Source organism: Artibeus jamaicensis, unplaced genomic scaffold (genome assembly GCF_021234435.1).
Source record: "Artibeus jamaicensis isolate MK-2021 breed Jamaican fruit bat unplaced genomic scaffold, CSHL_Jam_final contig_65, whole genome shotgun sequence".
Lineage (NCBI taxonomy): Eukaryota > Metazoa > Chordata > Mammalia > Chiroptera > Phyllostomidae > Artibeus > Artibeus jamaicensis.
The window spans coordinates 3593836-3612186 of NW_026521913.1; the positions used below are offsets into that span (position 1 = coordinate 3593836).

Here is an 18351-nt window from a genome sequence, read left to right on the forward strand (position 1 = left end):
TGTGTTTTTAGACAATTTTCTGTCAAAAGTCAAAAGAAATATAAGTAGGTGCTTTTCAGTTTGCATATGGTCAGATTTTTCCTGCACATCAAGTGTTTTTACTGCCCTGTCATGAGAGAGTCACACTCACTCTGGTGTTTGCCCCAACCCACAACAGTATGCACTGCTGGGAAGTGAAACAGGACAGAATGAGCCAGTGCACAGTTCACATGGATGAGTCCCTTCTTCCCTCCCCTGTGGTGTAGGGAATAGAGGCTGGTGATCAGAACCGGACCCAAAGAAGCAGGGGCATAGTATCCAATATTTTCTTTCATAAGTAAACACTCACCAGTCATTTAAATTGTTATACAGTGATGCACCACATAACAACGTTTGGTCCATAATTAACCACATATAGGACGGTGGTTCCACCAGGTTATAATGAAGCTGAAAAAGTCCTATTATAGCTGATGTTTTACTTTATAGCCCAATGCATTACTCATTCGTGTTTTTGTGGAGGTGCTGGTCCAGATTTATATAACAAATCTGCCAGTCATATAAAAGTATAGCACAATTATGTACAGCACATAATACTTGATAATGATAATAAATTACTATTACTGGCTTACATGTTTACTATATTTTTTATCATTATTTTAGAGTGTACTCTTTCTACTTATAAAAAATAAAGTTTGCTCTAAAGCAGTATGCCATGTTACATGGGCAGTAGCTCTGTATATCTCAGGTCTACTGAGTGTCTTGATAGCATCACTTTCTCTTGTGCTTGGTTAATCTAATTATGTTTTGTACAGTAGCAGGCTGTATAGGTTTGTAGCCTGGGAGCAATAGGCAGTACCATATAGTCTGTGTATATAGTAGGCTATACCATCTGTGTTTGTGTAACTGTGCTATATGTTGTTTGCACAATGATAACACTACCTAATGACACATTTCTCAGAATGTATCCCAGTTGTTAATGCATAACTGTAATTCAGAGAGATAAAAAGTTTAAGGAATGCCAATGGATCAGGCCCAGCCTACAATTTTATTGTAGGCCAACCCAGCCACGTGTACCAGTCAAAGTGTGTGACTTGTGGGATGGCTTGTTTCCACATTAATATGTGAATTGAGAATAGTAATGAATCCAGAGAACACTGGTGTTTGTCCTGCTCCTGAAACCTGCATGTGCTTGGTCAGTCATGCTGACTAGCTCATGTTCCCCTTGCCCACTGGAGGTGAAGAGCTGCTATCCTGTTGCCTGGTCCCTAGCAGAGATGCATGGCTCTCTGTAAGGAGCAAATTCCAAAGCTCTGTAGTTGTCCTTCAGAGACAAGCCATCAGAACAAATGACTTTTGAAACAGAATTTTTAATTCTTAAAAAATTAACATTGAAGATGAGTTAGTAAATCATAGGAGAAAAAAAACTCATGTCTTACTGTTATACAATATCTAAAGTAGTTTTTAAAAAGTTTTTAATCACAAAATGTGTTCCCTGTTTTTAAAAATTCTTAGATGTCCTTTTCTCACCTCTTTTTTAGGATATAGAGTACATACGATCCCATTACAATATTGAAGATTTTATCTACTTCAGTCACCACCAGCACGAAGAACACGGACACCTGTATCACTTTGCCTTGAACCCCATTTTTCGGCACTATACTAAGTTTTTTCTGAAAGAGATTCTCCGTTTAGGTTTTAAGTCCTGTCTTTACTACCCTGTTTACCCAGCTTCCAGGGAAGGCGAGGTAAAAAAAAATGTTGTAATTAACTTTTCCGGCAGATGTTCACTGTGTCATCTGTGTTATGTGCCGTATTGTATTCCTTCCTTGCTTGATGGACTTTGATTATAGTGTGGCTCTGAACTTCAAGTGGCCATAGTGAGTTTGGCCCTTGCACTATAGGGAAAGCCCAGAGTTTGACTATCCAAAACAACCAATATCATTAGTAGAAAAATTTATTGGCTTTTCCATATTGACAAAACAGAGACTAAAAACTATGCAAAAATGCTCCAAGGGGTGTGAAAATAAAATTACTTCTTATGTATGTTAGTGAAAAGCCAAAATGATTCTCTCATGTTCTTCAAGCAAAGAAATTTTAGTAGTGAACCCATAAGATAAATCAGTTCAATCCTATAGGATTAATATGCTATCACAGCATTCCAAATAAGCACTATAACCACCTACATTAAAGTGCTGGATAAAAGTGGAAATTTATAATATTTATTTGACCTTTGTGTAGTAAATACCTATATAACTGCAAAATATTATACTTGTGTAGACAATGCTGTCATAATGAACACATATGTGATATGTGTATGTTACATGTGTATGGAAGCACAGATAGCAGGCTCTTTATCTATCCTGCTTTAGTCCTCTTCATAGCACTCTTCACTAGCTAAAACTTTATCTCTTTTCATGATGGCAAGGGTGTTTGTCTGTCTGTTAAAAGCTGTATGCCAGTGCCTAGAAGAGCCACACATGCAGCTTTGGGGGAAAAGTAGGTTTATAGTTTGAGTACACAAAACACAGAATTTATCCTCATATTATTATGTATTAATTATTGTATTACTTTCCATACAAACAACTATAAACCTACTTTTGCCTCACCCTGTATATGTGCACACGCACACGTACACACTCACATACAGTTTCCTGGTTGTTCCACAGGCAAGGAAGGGCCTCTTCAAGCTGAATTCCCAAGGCGTTGTTTCCTGCAAGCTTGGATGACAGCGTTAGTCCTCGGTCTGATGTAGACTCCAGGGGTGATGAGATTCAACCCCTAGACTAGGTAGAAACTGTCTTGTCAGATCCCATTCATGACTGAAAGCTTTCTCATACTCTAACAACATCTTTGATGTTGTCACATTTCTTCTTAGTTGCTGCAAGTGAGCTATGGAGGTTTTTAAAGTGATCTTATATATTAAACTTAAAAAACATTTAAAATGTATTAGTACATTTACATAACAGTAATTTTTATCATGTATCTTTTTTTTATCAAAAGCCTTTGGAGAAATACAAAGGAAATGTAAAAGAAAGAAGAAAATACATGGAAAGGATTATTATCGAGATATAGAATATGCTTTAGTGCCAGTTTTTCTTTTTTTTGTCACAATGCAGCACTATTTCACTTTGAATGCCTACCTAGATTTGAACCTAATGAGATGGGAAGGTAACAGTTTTGCTGGACAATCCCAGTCCTGTGCAACTTCTTTTTCGTTTGCCTTTTGGCCAGTTGCCAATTTGGTCACCTTCAGGTTGTGATATTAAATTTTGAATTTTTATTCATGATATTATAGGCATGTGCCAGACTAGTAAAGTCCTTTTGTATCCATAATAAAAAATAAAAATAGAATCTTAGACATTTTATTGATGTCATTTTATTGATTTATTGAATCTTAGACATTTTGTTCGTATGTTTACCTCAATAGTATAGATTTGGAATATGTTGTGCACTGTTTCCTATAAGATATAGAAACACATTTGGGAACAGATTTAAACAAGTGTAAGAAGCAGTACCAAATAATTTAGGTAAGAATTTGAGAAATCCCTAGTCGATAGTAGTAAAAATGAACTTTTGGCTCACATTTGGTTTTCTCTACAGCCTCTTGCTAGCACATGTATTGAGAGATCTTCCAGGCATAAAAACAGCTCTGACTAGGAATTCCTGAGTTCTGTTTGTCAGTGGGTAAAATTAGGGTATGAATTTCAATGGTGATAGATGTTAAAAACCCCTTTTAGAAGCTCTTAGGAATGCCTGGGGGCTATTTTTAAAATAGCAAGTAAGTCATATGTAAATCATCTTATTTATTAAACTACACTCACAGTTCAGTTTTACTTTCTTTGCTTTCCAGCTTATATACAATTAATATATCTTTTAAAATGTTGGTTTCACAGTTTAACTCTTGAGATTTATATAGTCGAAATACTGAGTTAATTTCACCAAAACTCCTAAGAATTCATAAATGTGAAAGAAATAAAGATCGTCATGTTCAGTTTTTTTCTGCTAAATTTTAAAAATTGAGTAAAATTACTATTTAAAACATTATTCTAAAACATGATTTGTCAGTTCATTTCAGTGAGCATAAATTTAAGTTATAAATTAGTATTAATTTAAGTCAGAAGAGTATAATCTAATTCCCCCAAGCTATCCCACTTTCTATTTTCATCATTTTATTTCAAAACACTTATTTTCTCAACAGAGGTCCACTTAAAATAGCTGTGCTTTCACAAACAGGAGGATTTTTCACATCTGTACTCAGTTGCCCTCTGATGACATTTTTATATATTCACCTTCTTAAAGCAGCTAATGCCAAACATGCAAAGGTTAACAGGAGGCAGATAACATAACTTAATGGGGTCAGATCAAGCTGATTCGCATCCACTATGGAGAAGAATATCCTCCTGGGGAAAATACTTGTACTGAAAAATCCCATAAACCAAACCACTTGTTTATCTGTCATTCCCACAGAGATAGTAATGTAATTACTCTCGTAATTATCTTCATTAGTGTCAGGCATTATCTACAATTCATTCCTCTGCTTGGAGAGTATGTTTGTTTATTTGCTGGGGTTTTTTTTCCCCCTCTATGACTTGGCTGAGTTCAGAATTTTGTATTTGTAAAGCCACATGCAGGCATCTGTGCTATGATGCTCTGACATTTTCTCCCCTAAAATAGAGATTGCTATCTTGCAGTTCCAGAGCTCCTACGCTCATTCCCTGACATCCGCCCTTCATTACTTGGTTCCCGTGCGACCACGACGACAGATTGTCTATCCTCTGGAAAAGCTTGGAATTAATGCTCCATCAAAGGCGGTCTCCAAGGAGCTGGTGAGTAGCTGGGCAGCAGCAGGCAGGAGGCGCAGTGCCAGCTCAGGCAGGCGTGGCAGATGGGGTGGCCAGCACTGTCTTCTTGGGAGCAGACTGCTTATTTACAGGGAGCCTGGCACTCATGCCCTTAAAAGGGTGCCTTCGTCCTCAGGTGGTTATTCCAACATAAGCCTAAAACAGGAGCCTCACAATCCCTGGGGTGACAGACCTCACAGGGACACTTATGTGCTCTGCTATGTCTTAGGACAAGTGGCCTGGGGTCAACCTTCCAACATATTTCTGTTTTCTTTCCCCTTGCTCAAAAGCAGATCATGCCATTCTATCATGTTTTGCTTTCAAGGCAAAAGTGGCCATTCACAATTTGGACAAAACTATTAGAGAAAATTAAACTGGCTGCATTTAGGATATTTGGGTCTGAGTCCTAAACTGGGTTTGTTAACTCCTCTTCTGGGAGTCAGGATGACTAACAGAAACATATTAACTGCTCTGGGGCAGTTCAGAGGTTTGACCTTAAAAGGAACAGCCCCTGAATGCTCTTACTACCAGAAGAAAGAGCATTCTTACTTTTCTGTCCCTTTTCTTAAAGGGACAGAAATAATACCTAATTTCACTTTAAATGGAACTATACATGTATATGTACACACAGACATGTACATGATTTTGTCAAGTTGACTTATGTGTAGGCTTGTACAGTTTTGAATAATACATTTCCACTTAATTACATTAAAAAGCCCCTCAGTGGGCTGACAGTTGTCCATGTGAGAGAGAAAAAGGAAAGTGGAAAGTTTGAACTCTCCAGATGTTTAGCCAAGAAGTTATTCATCAGAGCTAGATGGCCTAAAATAAACAACCTGTGACAACTTCAAAACTTCAACACTGCAAGGAAGTGCACCATCTCACTGCCTTCACTTTACATATGGGTTCCCTGCTGGGGGCAGTACTCCACCAAGACCCACTGACAGGCAGCTGCATGCTGGAACTGAGGCAGGTTTCAGTCTGACATTTATATATATTTGTATATATTATATATATATATATATGTATATTTGTAAAATAAAATATAAATTTATATTTATTTTCTGACAAGCTCTAAATTTGTAATTAAGTAGAGACTAAAAATAAATAGCAATTCTCCCCTCTTCTAACTCTTGACTGTAGGAAATGTAAAGTGTATACAAACACAGGGCTTTTCATTAGGTCTGTGCTGAGGGGCATTAATCCATCTTAGACTGGTAGGTTTGTAAAAAGTGAGTCTTTAGAAAATGAGATTTAAAAATAGACAAAATTTAATCTGATTATTTTGTTACTAGGTTTAAAAGATACTTACATCTTCCCAGGCCAGTGACAGTTTGTAGATGGGTACCTGTCTCAGACCACATGTTGAACAACACTAAAACTCCCATATACGTATTCAACATTTAGCTTAACAATTTTTAACTCTTGGTTAGTTTTGGATCTTCTGTACCCCCACCGACTTCCCCTTCCCCCCTTATCATTTTGAAGCAATACCCAGGTGCATATCATTTCATTAGGGATCAAAGGTGCATTCTCAGGTATCAGGGCTACAACATTGAAGTTCATACTCTGTTCACTCTAGAGATAAGGGTGCCAACCTCATCCGGAGAACCTTTGGGATCTATTTGTGTGTGGAGATCCTGGGAAATAACCCCTTTAGAATGAGAGCTAAGACTCACATGTTTGGTGCACACAGCACTTGGGGGTCAGGCAGGTTGGCTTCATGTGTATCTGTCAGTGAAACAGCTTGAGTGAGTCATGAAGGGACTGCAGAAGAAAGAGCTGAAGGTACAAAGTACATGGATGCAGCTTCTGTGTCATATTAGGGTAAGGATGAGAGATGCTGCCCTTTTGCAGCCACTGCTGAGACACCTTCAAGTAGGGATAGACCATATGACTGGGTCAGGGCACATCAGTGGCAGCCTGTGGCTCCAGTACCGTCAGCCAGTCCTCTGGTGGCATGAGTGGCAGGGTGGAGGGGGGATGGAGGGCAGGAGAATAGAGCTGATGTGTAGATATCAAGAGCACTGTTTTCTCAAATACCAGGCACCTCTTCTCCTCACTCCCATCCCCAAACCTCTAGAGTCTGATTACTTTGAGATGAGCTGGAGCCTCAGGTAAGAAGATAGCCAGAGGCTGCTATGAATTGAAATCGTTGCTCACATTTCAAAAGCCTGTTCTGTGGTCAGGTCAGTGTTCTGTGTCCCTAGAGCTCCAACTTACTTCAAAACATAGCAGAGGATAGATTCTTTAAATCCCTGGTCCAGAGAGACAACCACTTACCAGCAGGGTTGAGCTGATGCTTGGTATACTGTGCTGTGCTGTTGTTCATTATATTGGTGAATTCTGACTTTTTAAGGAGCATTTTTACTGTTACTTGTACTTATTCCTGAGAAAGTTTTAGTAAAGATTTAGATTTAGAAAAAAATTCAGATATCTTGAGTTTGACCAAAGGAGTGTCAGGAATATAACCACATGTGATGGGCCTGGATGTTCACAAGTTAAAATACTACATTATATTATTTAAACATTTTATTTGTAACATTTTAGGTAGATTTCACATTTTAGGCTGATTATCTCAGATGAAATGAGCCAAGTAGAAATTTTTAGGAGGAATTTCTATATAGTCCCGACTACACACTGACTTTTTTTTAAGCAGAGCAAATAATGTTGCAGCTGTTGAACTAAGTGAGGTTAATCAAAACCAAGTGAATTCTGTTTTTTCCCCCCTTGAAGTTTATATTCCCCTTCCCCAGTGCGTGGAGTTTTATATGGCCCCATAGCTCCCTCTCCATGTCTGCATATTTCTCTCACTGGGTACTAGTCTTTCATACCTTTTATCTAACTTACATCACCTCAGAGAGACCATTCATTCCCTCACTTTCACATAAGAAGCCAGTCTTCAAGGAAACAGATCACTCCAGGCATGAGTAATGGGATAGAAAGCATTTCATCTCGATGGGTTGCCAATTTGAATCTGGCAGAAGGAGCAGTGATTGAAATTCATTACTGCATGGCAAAGAAATATACTCCCTCCCCACCCCAAGGCCCTGGCAGTTTCTGCCACAACAGAAACCTTCCCTATTGTTTCTATTAATTGAGAGCCTGCCCCATATCAGGTCATAAGAAAAGAACTGGAAAACATGTAAATGATTTTCACCACACATTATAGAGGTAGTCCCCAAAGATTCATCATAATACCTCTATGGTCAATCAGTGTGGATGCACAGACAAGAGAGAGGGCTTTTTATCTAAGACCATAACCATTTAGGATGGAAGAGTCATTTCTTAGCTTGAATGGGCTTTCTTGGCCTATGCATTTATGTTCTGAAAATTATACCAATGGGCATCTTTTATTAAATAAATCAACATGGCCCACTTGTATAAGACCTGTGGTCTAGGGAAACACTCAAAATCTGGCTGAGTGAATTGAAAGGCCATGTTAATTAAAGACTGCAACAAGTTGACTCATATTTACTTTGGGGTGATTCTGTGTATAAGTGTGCTTTCTTTCCTTTCTGCCCCTGCTGCAGAGTTTCAGAGATGACTGTGACACAGTTTCTGCTCTCAAAGGGCTTGCACTCTAGTGTCAGTATTAAAACAGGTATGCTCAGGTAGTTAAACGCGGGGTGGGAGAGGACTGCCCTGGCCCACGGTTGCAAGAGCCAGACTCAGGAGGAATACCCACGCTGGGTTTAGACCCATTCTACAGAATTTTTTGAGAGGTAATAAGTTTTATTCGAGGCATTGTTCCCTTTCCAACACTAGGATTTGAAGTGACTTTTGTAATATTAAACACCAGAAAATCTTCTTTGAACTTAAACAGCTCCTGTCCTTATTTCAGTATCAATAGATGCTTCCAATCATCCACTTCCATCACTTTAGTTCTTTATTTTGGTTTTTAGTGCTCATAAAATTATAGTGTGAACTCCCCCTACCTCTCTTTTCTCAAAAATATTTTTGGACCAGATTAATTCCTCATCTTTCAGATGACAGAATCATTTTAGGAATCATACTTTCAGAGCAATCAGTGCCTATTATTCTTTTTTTATGGTTGTTTATTAGAGATGGTCTGTTTAAATCTCCACTAATGAATTCTTTGAGGTCTCCATTTTCCCTTTATCCTTTTCTAGAAAGAAAAATGATGGTTTGTTTACCCACCACGCTTCTTGGAGCTAAGTGCTGGCCCGCTTTTTTCTGGTATGTAATCTCTCAGGAAGATGTCACTCACTGGCATTCAGTTACCCTTTGAATTGCCCCTTTTCATCCTGGCTGTTCTTACCCAGTCCAGCTATAATCACTATCTGATGGACTGCTACTGGATACTGTTTCACTTGTACATCTGCTGCCCTAGGAAATTGCATTATTCTGCCAGCACCTGCTAGATTTTCCCCAGCTTTATTGTTTCCCAAACCCTTCCTTAAATTTGGAAACTTTCAGTGTCTGTGGTTAGACTGCCCTTGGTTGTACTTGTGATTGGGGTCCATGTTTTTGTATGTGCACATGTGTGTAAATGTTTATTTTTAAATTTTTCTTCTTTAAGTGTATTTTATTGATTATGCTATTACAGTTTTTCCAATTTCTCCCCCCTCCACCTTACAACCCTCCAACCCTCCAGCATTCCCCCCCACCCTTAGTTCATGTGCATGAGTTGTACATATAAGTTCTTTGAGTTCTCTGTTTGCTATACCAGTTTTGACCTCTCCCTGTCTATTTTATGCCTACCAATTATGCTTCTTATTCCCTGTAACACCCATCCTTCCCTCCCCCTTCCCCACTGAAATCTCTCCCTGTGATGTCCATTTCTCTGATTCTGTTCCTGTTGTGGTTATTTGCTTAGTTTTTGTTTTCATTGTTTTTCTGTTCTTTTAGGTTCATTTGTTGATAGTTGTGAGTTTGTTGTCATTTTACTGTTCATATTTTTTATCTTCCTTTCATTAGATAAATTCCTTTAACATTTCATATAATAATGGCTTGGTGATGATGAACTCCTTTATCTTGACCTTATCTGGGAAGCACTTTATCTGCCCTCACATTCTAAATTAAAGCTTTGGTGGATAGAGTAATTTGGATGTAGGTTCTTGCCTTTCATGACTTGGAATACTTCTTTCCAGCCCCTTCTTGCCTGCAGGGTTTCTTTTGAGAAATCAGCTGATAGTCTAATGGGCACTCCTTTGTAGGTAACTCTCTCCTTTTCTCTTGCTGCTTTTAAGATTCTCTCCTTATCTTTAATTTTGGGTACCTAGTGATGATGTGCCTTGGTGTGTTCCTCTTTGGGTCCAACTTCTTTGGGACTCTCTGAGCTTCTTGGACTTCCTGGAAGTCTATTTCCTTTTCCAGCTTGGGGAAGTTCTCCTTCATTATTTGTTCAAATAAGTTTTCGATTTCTTGCTGTTTTTCTCCTTCTGGCACCCCTATAGGATATTAGAACATTTCAGGTTGTCCCAGAGAGTCCTCAGCCTCTCTTCATTTTTTTATTAGTGTTTCTTCATTATGTTCCAATTGGATATTTATTTCTTCCTTTTGTTCCAAGTCATTGATTTGAGTCCTGTCATCTGTTCCTTTCCTGTCACTGTTGGTTCCCTGAATATTTTGCTTTATTTCATTTTGGGTATCTTCCATTTGTTTTTTCATTTTTCAACCAAGCTCAAACAGCTCTGTGAGCATTTCGATTACCAGGGCTTTAAATTCTCCATCAGATAGGTTGGCTATCTCCTCATGACTTAGCTCTCTTTCTGAGGTTTAGTTCTTTCATTTGGGCCATATTTCTTTGTCTTGGCACAGCTGATAGGTTGTAAGGGGGCAGGGTCGTAGGTATTTACCCAGGCAGGCAACCCTCCTCACTGCACTGAGGAGCTGCCTGTTGGGGAGGGACCACAGAGGAAATAGTGCAGCTTGCCTGCTGGGCTCTAGCACACTTTCCAATGAACTCTGCTGTGAGACTGGGAGTTTCTTCCACCTTGGCAACCACTGTAGTCCACAGTCAGTTCTGAGTCTCAGTTTTCAGTTCAGCCAGCCCCGCCTGTGCAGTCCTCCCCTCACCTCGTTTCTCTCAGCCAACCCACCTTCATGATCTACCACCTAGCCTTGGGGTCTTACCAGTGTGGTTGTTCTGTTTGACTGTTTCTTTAATTTCTTGGTTGTTGGAGCTCCATGCAGTTTGATTTTTGGCATATCTGTTTGTTTATTGATTTTACATTGGTTGTTATCTTTCTTTTGGTTGTGTGAGGAAGCGAAGGGTTTCTACCTACACCTTCATCTTGGCCAGAACTCCTGTATGTGTGTAAATGTTTAAATTAGCCTTTTAGTATTTCCTTGGTAGAAGTTTCTAAAAATATAAACCCTATTTTTCAGCATCATATATGCACTGATTCATTATTTATGTGGCCATGGTGATATTTTCTTGAAATGAAATTAACCCACTTTAAATCCCCACCATAAGTCAAATTTTCATTTTCAAGCCACTTCTCAACCATTTCCTACACTTTTACACTACCTATAGAAAATGTATTTTCTCCTATTTATGGTGAACTGTTTTCTCTGATATCCTTAGTATATTTCCATAAATTGCCTCATGAGCTCTTGTTTTCTCTCCAAACAAATAATACAAATTCCAAGGTCATCTATTTCCAATTCTCTGATACTGTCTAGTTCAGTATTATACATAGTATATATATATATATATATATATATATATATATATATATATTTTTTTTTTTAATAATTTTATTTGGTTACTTTTCAAGTACATTTTTTTTCCCTCTTCCCCCCCCCCCCGCCCGGTCTCCCCCCTCCCTCCCATTCCCCCCCCCCCAAGTCCTCATCTCTGTGTCATTCATACTTGTTCCTCAAAATCCCTCCCCCTTTTTCCCCTTAAGTTCCCTTCCCTCTCCCCTCTGGTCGCTGCCCACTTTTTCTCTATTTCAGCGTCTTTATTTTTATTCTATTTGCTTATTTGTTTTATTCTTTAGCTTCCTGTCAAAGGTGAGATCATATGGTATTTGTCCTTCAATGCCTGGCCTATTTCACTCAGCATAATGCTTTCCAGTTCCATCCATGTTGTTGCAAAAGGTAGTAGCTCCTTCTTTCTCTCTGCTGCATAAAATTCCATGGTGTATATGTACCACAATTTTTGGATCCATTCATTTACTGATGGGCACCTAGGTTGCTTCCAACTCTTGGCTATTGTAAATTGTGCTGCTATGAACATTGTGGTGCATAGGTTCTTTGAAATTGATGTTTTAGGATTCTTGGGGTATAATCCTAGCAGTGGAATTGCTGGGTCAAAAGGCAGGTCAATTTTTATTTTTCTGAGAAAATTCCATACTGTTTTCCATAATGGTTGTACCAGTGTACAATCCCACCAACAGTGAACTAAGGTCCCCTTTTCCCCACACCCTCTCCAACATTTGTTGTTTGTTGCTTTGTCTATTATAGCCATCCTGACTGGTGTAAAGTGGTATCTCATTGTGGTTTTAATTTGCATCTCTCTGATAGCTAACGATATTGAGCATCTCTTCATGTGTCTCTGGATGTTCTGTATGTCCTCTTTAGAGAAGTGTCTGTTCAAGTCCTTTTCCCATTTTTTAATTGGGTTCGATGTCTTCCTAGAGTGGAGTCGTGTAAGTTCTTTGTATATTTTGGAGATTAAACCTTTGTCTGAGGTATCATTGGCAAATATGTTTTCCCATACAGTTGGTTGTCTTTTTAATTTAATACTGTTTTCTTTAGCCATGCAGAAGCTTTTTATTTTGATAAGATCCCATTTGTTTATTCTTTCCTTTATATTCCTTGCTCTAGGGCACATATCTGTAAAAATGTTGCTGCGTGGAATATCTGAGATTTTCTTGCCAATGTTCTCCTCTAGGACTTTAATGGTGTCATGGCTTATATTTAAGTCTTTTATCCACCTTGAATTTATTTTGGTGTATGGTGTAAGTTGGTGCTCAAGTTTCATTTTTTTGCACGTAGCTGTCCAGTTCTCCCAACACCATTTGCTGAAGAGGCTATCTTTACTCCATTTTATGTTACTGCCCCCCTTTGTCGAATATTAATTGACTGTAGAGGGTTGGGTTGATTTCTGGGCTCTCTGTTCTGTTCCATTGGTCTATGTGCCTGTTTTTATACCAGTACCAGGCTGTTTTGATTACAGTGGCTTTGTAATACAGTTTGATATCAGGTATTGTGATCCCTCCTACTTTGTTCTTCTTTCTCAAAAGAGCAGCTGCTATTCGGGCTCGTTTATGATTCCATATAAATTTTTGAAGTGTTTGTTCTATGTCTGTGAAATACGACATTGGTACTTTAATAGGTATAGCATTGAATCTGTATATTGCTTTGGGTAGTATGGACATTTTGATGATGTTAATTCTTCCAATCCATGAACACGGTATATGTTTCCATTTGTTTGTGTCTTCCTTGATTTCTTTCTTCAGTGCTGTGTAGTTTTCTGCATACAGGTCTTTTACCTCTTTGGTTAGGTTTATTCCCAGATATTTTATTTTTCTTTTTGCTATATCGAATGGGATTTTTTCCTTGATTTCTGCTTCTGCTGATTCATTGTTTGTATACAAAAATGCCTTTGATTTCTGGATATTGACTTTGTATCCTGCTGTTTTGCCAAATTCATTAATTAGTTTGAGCAGTTTTTGGGTAGAGTCTATAGGATTTTCCATGTACACTATCATGTCATCTGCAAACAGTGACAATTTTGTTTCCTCCTTTCCTATTTGGATGCCTTTTATTTCCTTTTCCTGCCTGATCGCTGTGGCCAAAACTTCTAATACTATATTGAATAGGAGTGGTGAAAGTGGACATCCTTGTCTTGTTCCTGATCTTAGTGGAAAAGCTTTTAGTTTTTGTCCATTGAGTATGATATTGGCTGTAGGTTTCTCATAAATGGCCTTTATTATATTGAGGAATGTTCCCTCTATTCCCATTTTGCTGAGTGTTTTTATCATAAATGGGTGTTGTACCTTATCGAAAGCTTTTTCTGCGTCTATTGATATGATCATGTGGTTTTTGTCTTTGCTTTTGTTTATGTGATGAATTACATTTACTGTTTTGCGAATGTTGAACCATCCTTGCATCCCTGGGATGAAACCCACTTGGTCATGGTGTATTATCTTTTGGATATATTGTTGGATGCGATTTGCTAATATTTTGTTGAGGATTTTAGCATCTATGTTCATCAGCGATATTGGCCTGAAGTTTTCTTTCTTTGTTGTATCTCTATCTGGTTTTGGAATTAGGATGATGCTGGCTTCGTAAAAGGAGTTAGGGAGTTTTCCATCCTTTTGTATTTTTTGGAATAGTCTGTGAAGAATGGGGGTTAGCTCTTCCTTAAATGCTTTGTAGAATTCTCCTGTGAATCCATCTGGTCCAGGGCTTTTGTGTGATGGGAGTTTTTTGATTACTGCTTCAATTTCTTTTGCTGTTATTGGTCTATTCAGGTGTTCTACTTCTTTTTCATTGAGTTTTGGGAGATTATATTTTTCTAGAAATGTGTCCATTTCCCCTAGGTTCTCAAATTTCTTGGCATACAGTTCTTCATAGTAATTTCTTACAATCCTCTCTATTTCTGTGGTGTCAGTTGTAATCTCTCCTCTTTCATTTCTGATTGTGTTTATTTGTGTCCGTTCCCTTCTTTTCTTGATGAGCCTACTTAAAGGCTTGTCTATTTTATTTATTTTTTCAAAGAACCAACTCCTGGATTCATTGATCTTTAGAATTGTACTTTTAGTCTCTATGTCATTTAGTTCTGCTCTGATCTTAGTTATTTCCTTCCTTCTACTTGCTTTGGGCTGTTTTTGTTGTTGTTCCTCGAGTTCTTGTAGGCGTAGAGTAAGTTCATTTGTTTGAAATGTTTCTGTTTTCTTTAGGTAGGTCTGTATTGCTATAAACTTCCCTCTCAGGACTGCCTTGGCTGTATCCCATAAGTTTTGGGTTGTTGTGTGATCATTTTCATTTGTTTCCAGAAACTTTTTGATTTCTTCCCTAATTTCATTCTTGATCCATTCATTGTTTAATAGCATACTGTTCAGTCTCCATGATTTTGGGTGTTTTGGGTTTTTTCCTTTGGGGTTGGTTTCCAGTTTCAGTCCCTTATGGTCAGAGAAAATGCTTGGTATGATTTCAATATTCTTGAATTTGTTGAGGCTTGTTTTGTGCCCTATCATGTGATCTATCTTTGAGAATGTACCATGTGCATTTGAAAAGAATGTGTATTTAGCTTCTTTGGGGTGAAGAGCTCTGTATATATCCGTTAGGTCCATTTCATCAAGGGTGTTGTTTAATGCCACAATGTCTTTGTTGATATTTTGTTTGGAAGATCTGTCCATTTTTGATAGTGGGGTGTTAAAATCCCCCACTATAATTGTGTTGCTGTCTATATCTTTCTTGAATTCCTCTAAGATTTTCTTTATATATTTTGGTGCTCCTATGTTGGGTGCGTATATATTTATGATGTTAATGTCTTCTTGGTGGATTCTTCCCTTGAGTATTATGAAGTGACCTTCTGGGTCACTCTTTATGGCTCTTTTTTTGAAGTCTATTTTGTCTGATATGAGAATTGCTACCCCAGCTTTTTTTTCTTGTCCATTTGCTTGGAAAATTTGTTTCCAGCCTTTGATTTTTAGTCTGTGATGGTCTTTTGTCCTGAGGTGGGTCTCTTGTAGGCAGCATATGTGTGGGTCATATTTTCTTATCCATGACGCTATTCTGTGTCTTTTGATTGGAGCATTTAATCCATTTACATTTAAGGATATTATTGATAGGTACTTATTCATTGCCATTTTTGTACCTGTGTTCCTCTCTGTCTGTCTCTTTTCCTTCCTTTCCTTAAAGCAGACCTTTTAGTATTTCTTGTAGAGCTGGCTTGGTGGCAGCAAATTCTTTTAGACTTCTTTTGTCTTGGAAGCTCTTTATTTGGCCTTCTATCTTGATTGAGAGCCTTGCTGGGTAAAGTAGCCTTGGTTGTAGGCCTCTGTTTCTCATTACTTGGAATATTTCTTGCCAATCTCTTCTTGCTTGGAGTGTTTCCATTGAGAAGTCAGAGGCTAATCTTATTGGGACGCCCTTGTATGTTATTTCTTTTTTCTCCCTTGCAGCCTTTAAGATTCTCTCTTTGTCTTGGAAGTTTGCCATTTTAATGATGATGTGTCTTGAAGTGGGCCTCTTTGGATTCCTCTTGAATGGGACTCTGTGTGATTCCTGGATTTGTGTGACTTTTTCTTTTGTCAAATTAGGGAAATTTTCTCTCTTTACTCTTTCAAATATGTTTTCTATCCCTTGTTCTTCTTCTTCTCCTTCTGGTATTCCTATTATTCGGATATTATTACGTTTCATATTGTCTTGCATTTCTCTTAATCTCTCTTCATTCTTTCTGAGCCTCTTTTCCCTTTCCTGTTCTTTCTGTGAGATGCTTTCTACTTTGTCCTCCAATTCACTAATCCGATCTTCTGTTTCATCCACCCTATTTTTAATGCTTTCCACCGTGCTTTTTAATTCAGAAATTGTATTCTTCATTTCCTCTTGGCCCTTGCTAATAATTTCCATTTCCTTTTTCATGTTGATATAGTTCACAGTGAGATCATTGTAACTTCCCTGTAGTTTCTGGTAGCTGATTGTGAGCTCTTTGAACTTCCTGATCACCAGTGCTTTGAATTCAGTATCTGATAGTTGACTTGCCTCTGTTTCATCTAGCATTCTTTCTGAGGATTCCTCCTTTCCTTTCATTTGGGGATTGTTTCTTTGTCTTCCCATTGTTTGTGAGACTCTTCTTGTTAGCCTCAGCTTCTTAGATTAATCTGTTTTGACACCCTGGGTTTATGGTATGAACTTTTGTGGTGGAATGCCTGTGACTTTCAATGGTGCAGCCTCTTTTGGTTATCCTGTTGTTCTCTGCTTCCACCTACTCAAATATGCAGCAACTTGTGGCTTCTCTCCTACAACAATGTGCAATTTGTCTCTCTGGCTCTACTATTGGGAGGCCTCTTCTATGGGTCCAGCTCTGGTCTTTTTATATTTTCAAGTTGATTGTGACTCTTGTGGGTAAAAGAAATGGTAAGGAAAGAAATAAAAGGAAGAAAGAAAAAAATGGTAGGGGAATGTAAGAAAGAGCAATAAGTTTAGAAAGAAAAGAAAAAGAAATAAAACAGGAAATCCGGGAAAAGAGGACAAAAGTATGGAAAGAAGAAACAGTAATAAAGTTTAAAAGAAATAACAGATTACTTTAAAAAAGCAAAAAGATAAAGAAAAGGAATGGAGAGGGGAGAAAGGTAAATAAAAAAAAGAAAGAATAAAAATAAAAGAAAGAAAGAAAAAAAAAAAAAAACCCCAAAAAACACACCAAAATAATCTCTAAAAAAAAAACCCTCAGAAAAAGGAATGTCACTTGTTGGCTTCAAACTAGCCAAACCGGTTTTTCTGGTTGTAGTTGGCTGAGGGTCGATTGTTGTGGTTTTTTTTTTTTTTCAGCCAGCCCCTCTCAGGATCCAGACACTTGGCGCCTCTCCCCCAGCTCCCTACAATGGGGAGCTAGGACTTTCTCGCAGCGCTCCCTTCCCAGGGGTTACTGCCATAGTCTGGTTTGCTGTGTTTGCAGGCACCTGCACCGGCCTAATTGCCTGGTTCCCTCGGGATTGAGCACAGGCCTGCCCCCGTTCAGTTGGGAGGCCGCAGACCCTCTGCCCAATCCTGGGCTCGCTGCCAAGCTGGGTGTGAAGCAGAGCAGGCTCCCGAGTCTACTGGATTCAGAGCCCCAGACTGCACCTCTGAGTTCTCCTGGGCTGGCAACCACAGAGTCTTTGGTTGGGGCCCTTTGTCCTCCGCACCCTCTCTGTAAACTCTATCAAACAAGTCTCTCCTGGCCCCCCACCTTGCTTGGCCGGAAAGGGAGGGGGGTTGAGGGTCTCAGCTCTTTTCCCAGGACCCCTCAGCATCCCGGGCTTCCAGATAGTCTGAGGGGGGTGGACTGGAAGCCGGGAGCCGATCTGAGGACTGGGCGCAGACCTAGAAACTCTGTGTGCTCATCATGGCACGCTGCGTGGTGTGTATCCCTTCTGTTCCTGTGTTTGTCTGGGTCCCCTGGCCAACCTCTGGCAAAAAACCAAAACAAACAAACAAACAAACAAACAAAAAAAAACCAAAAAGACCCCTAGGGATGTAGCAGCACCACGCCGGGTGCTGGTCCCAGAACTGTGTGCAGGCTGAAATCTCCTCTGCTCCCCCCTCGTTGGGTCTCTTGGCCGGTCTGGGCCCAAAAATCCTAGGGAGGGAGCTTTCTGGGTGCTGAACGTTGGCTTAGGCGCCCTCAGGGACTTGCCCAGACAAACTGCGTGTGGAACGACTAGATCCCCAATTAGCGTGCAGGCTGAAGTTTCTTCCACACCTCTTTGCCTGGGCCACTCGGCCTGCCTGGCAGGAAAATTCCAGGGAGGGAGCCGTCCGGGCGCTGAACGCTGTCCCAGGCGCCTTTAGGCACTCTCCCAGACACAGTTCCCACCAGGCGCTGAACCTCCGAGCTATGCAC

At 39.2% G+C, this 18351-nt stretch overlaps 1 protein-coding gene across 1 annotated transcript in view; it reads left to right on the plus strand.

The window, feature by feature from the left end:
* CFAP61 (cilia and flagella associated protein 61) overlaps positions 1–18351 on the plus strand; it is a 430478-nt gene that overhangs the window by 209337 nt on the left and 202790 nt on the right. Inside the window, exons 16-17 of the mRNA XM_053670941.1 lie at positions 1518–1724; positions 4671–4805. Coding sequence (XP_053526916.1) covers positions 1518–1724; positions 4671–4805 — 342 coding nt within the window. The remainder of the gene's footprint in view (positions 1–1517; positions 1725–4670; positions 4806–18351) is intronic.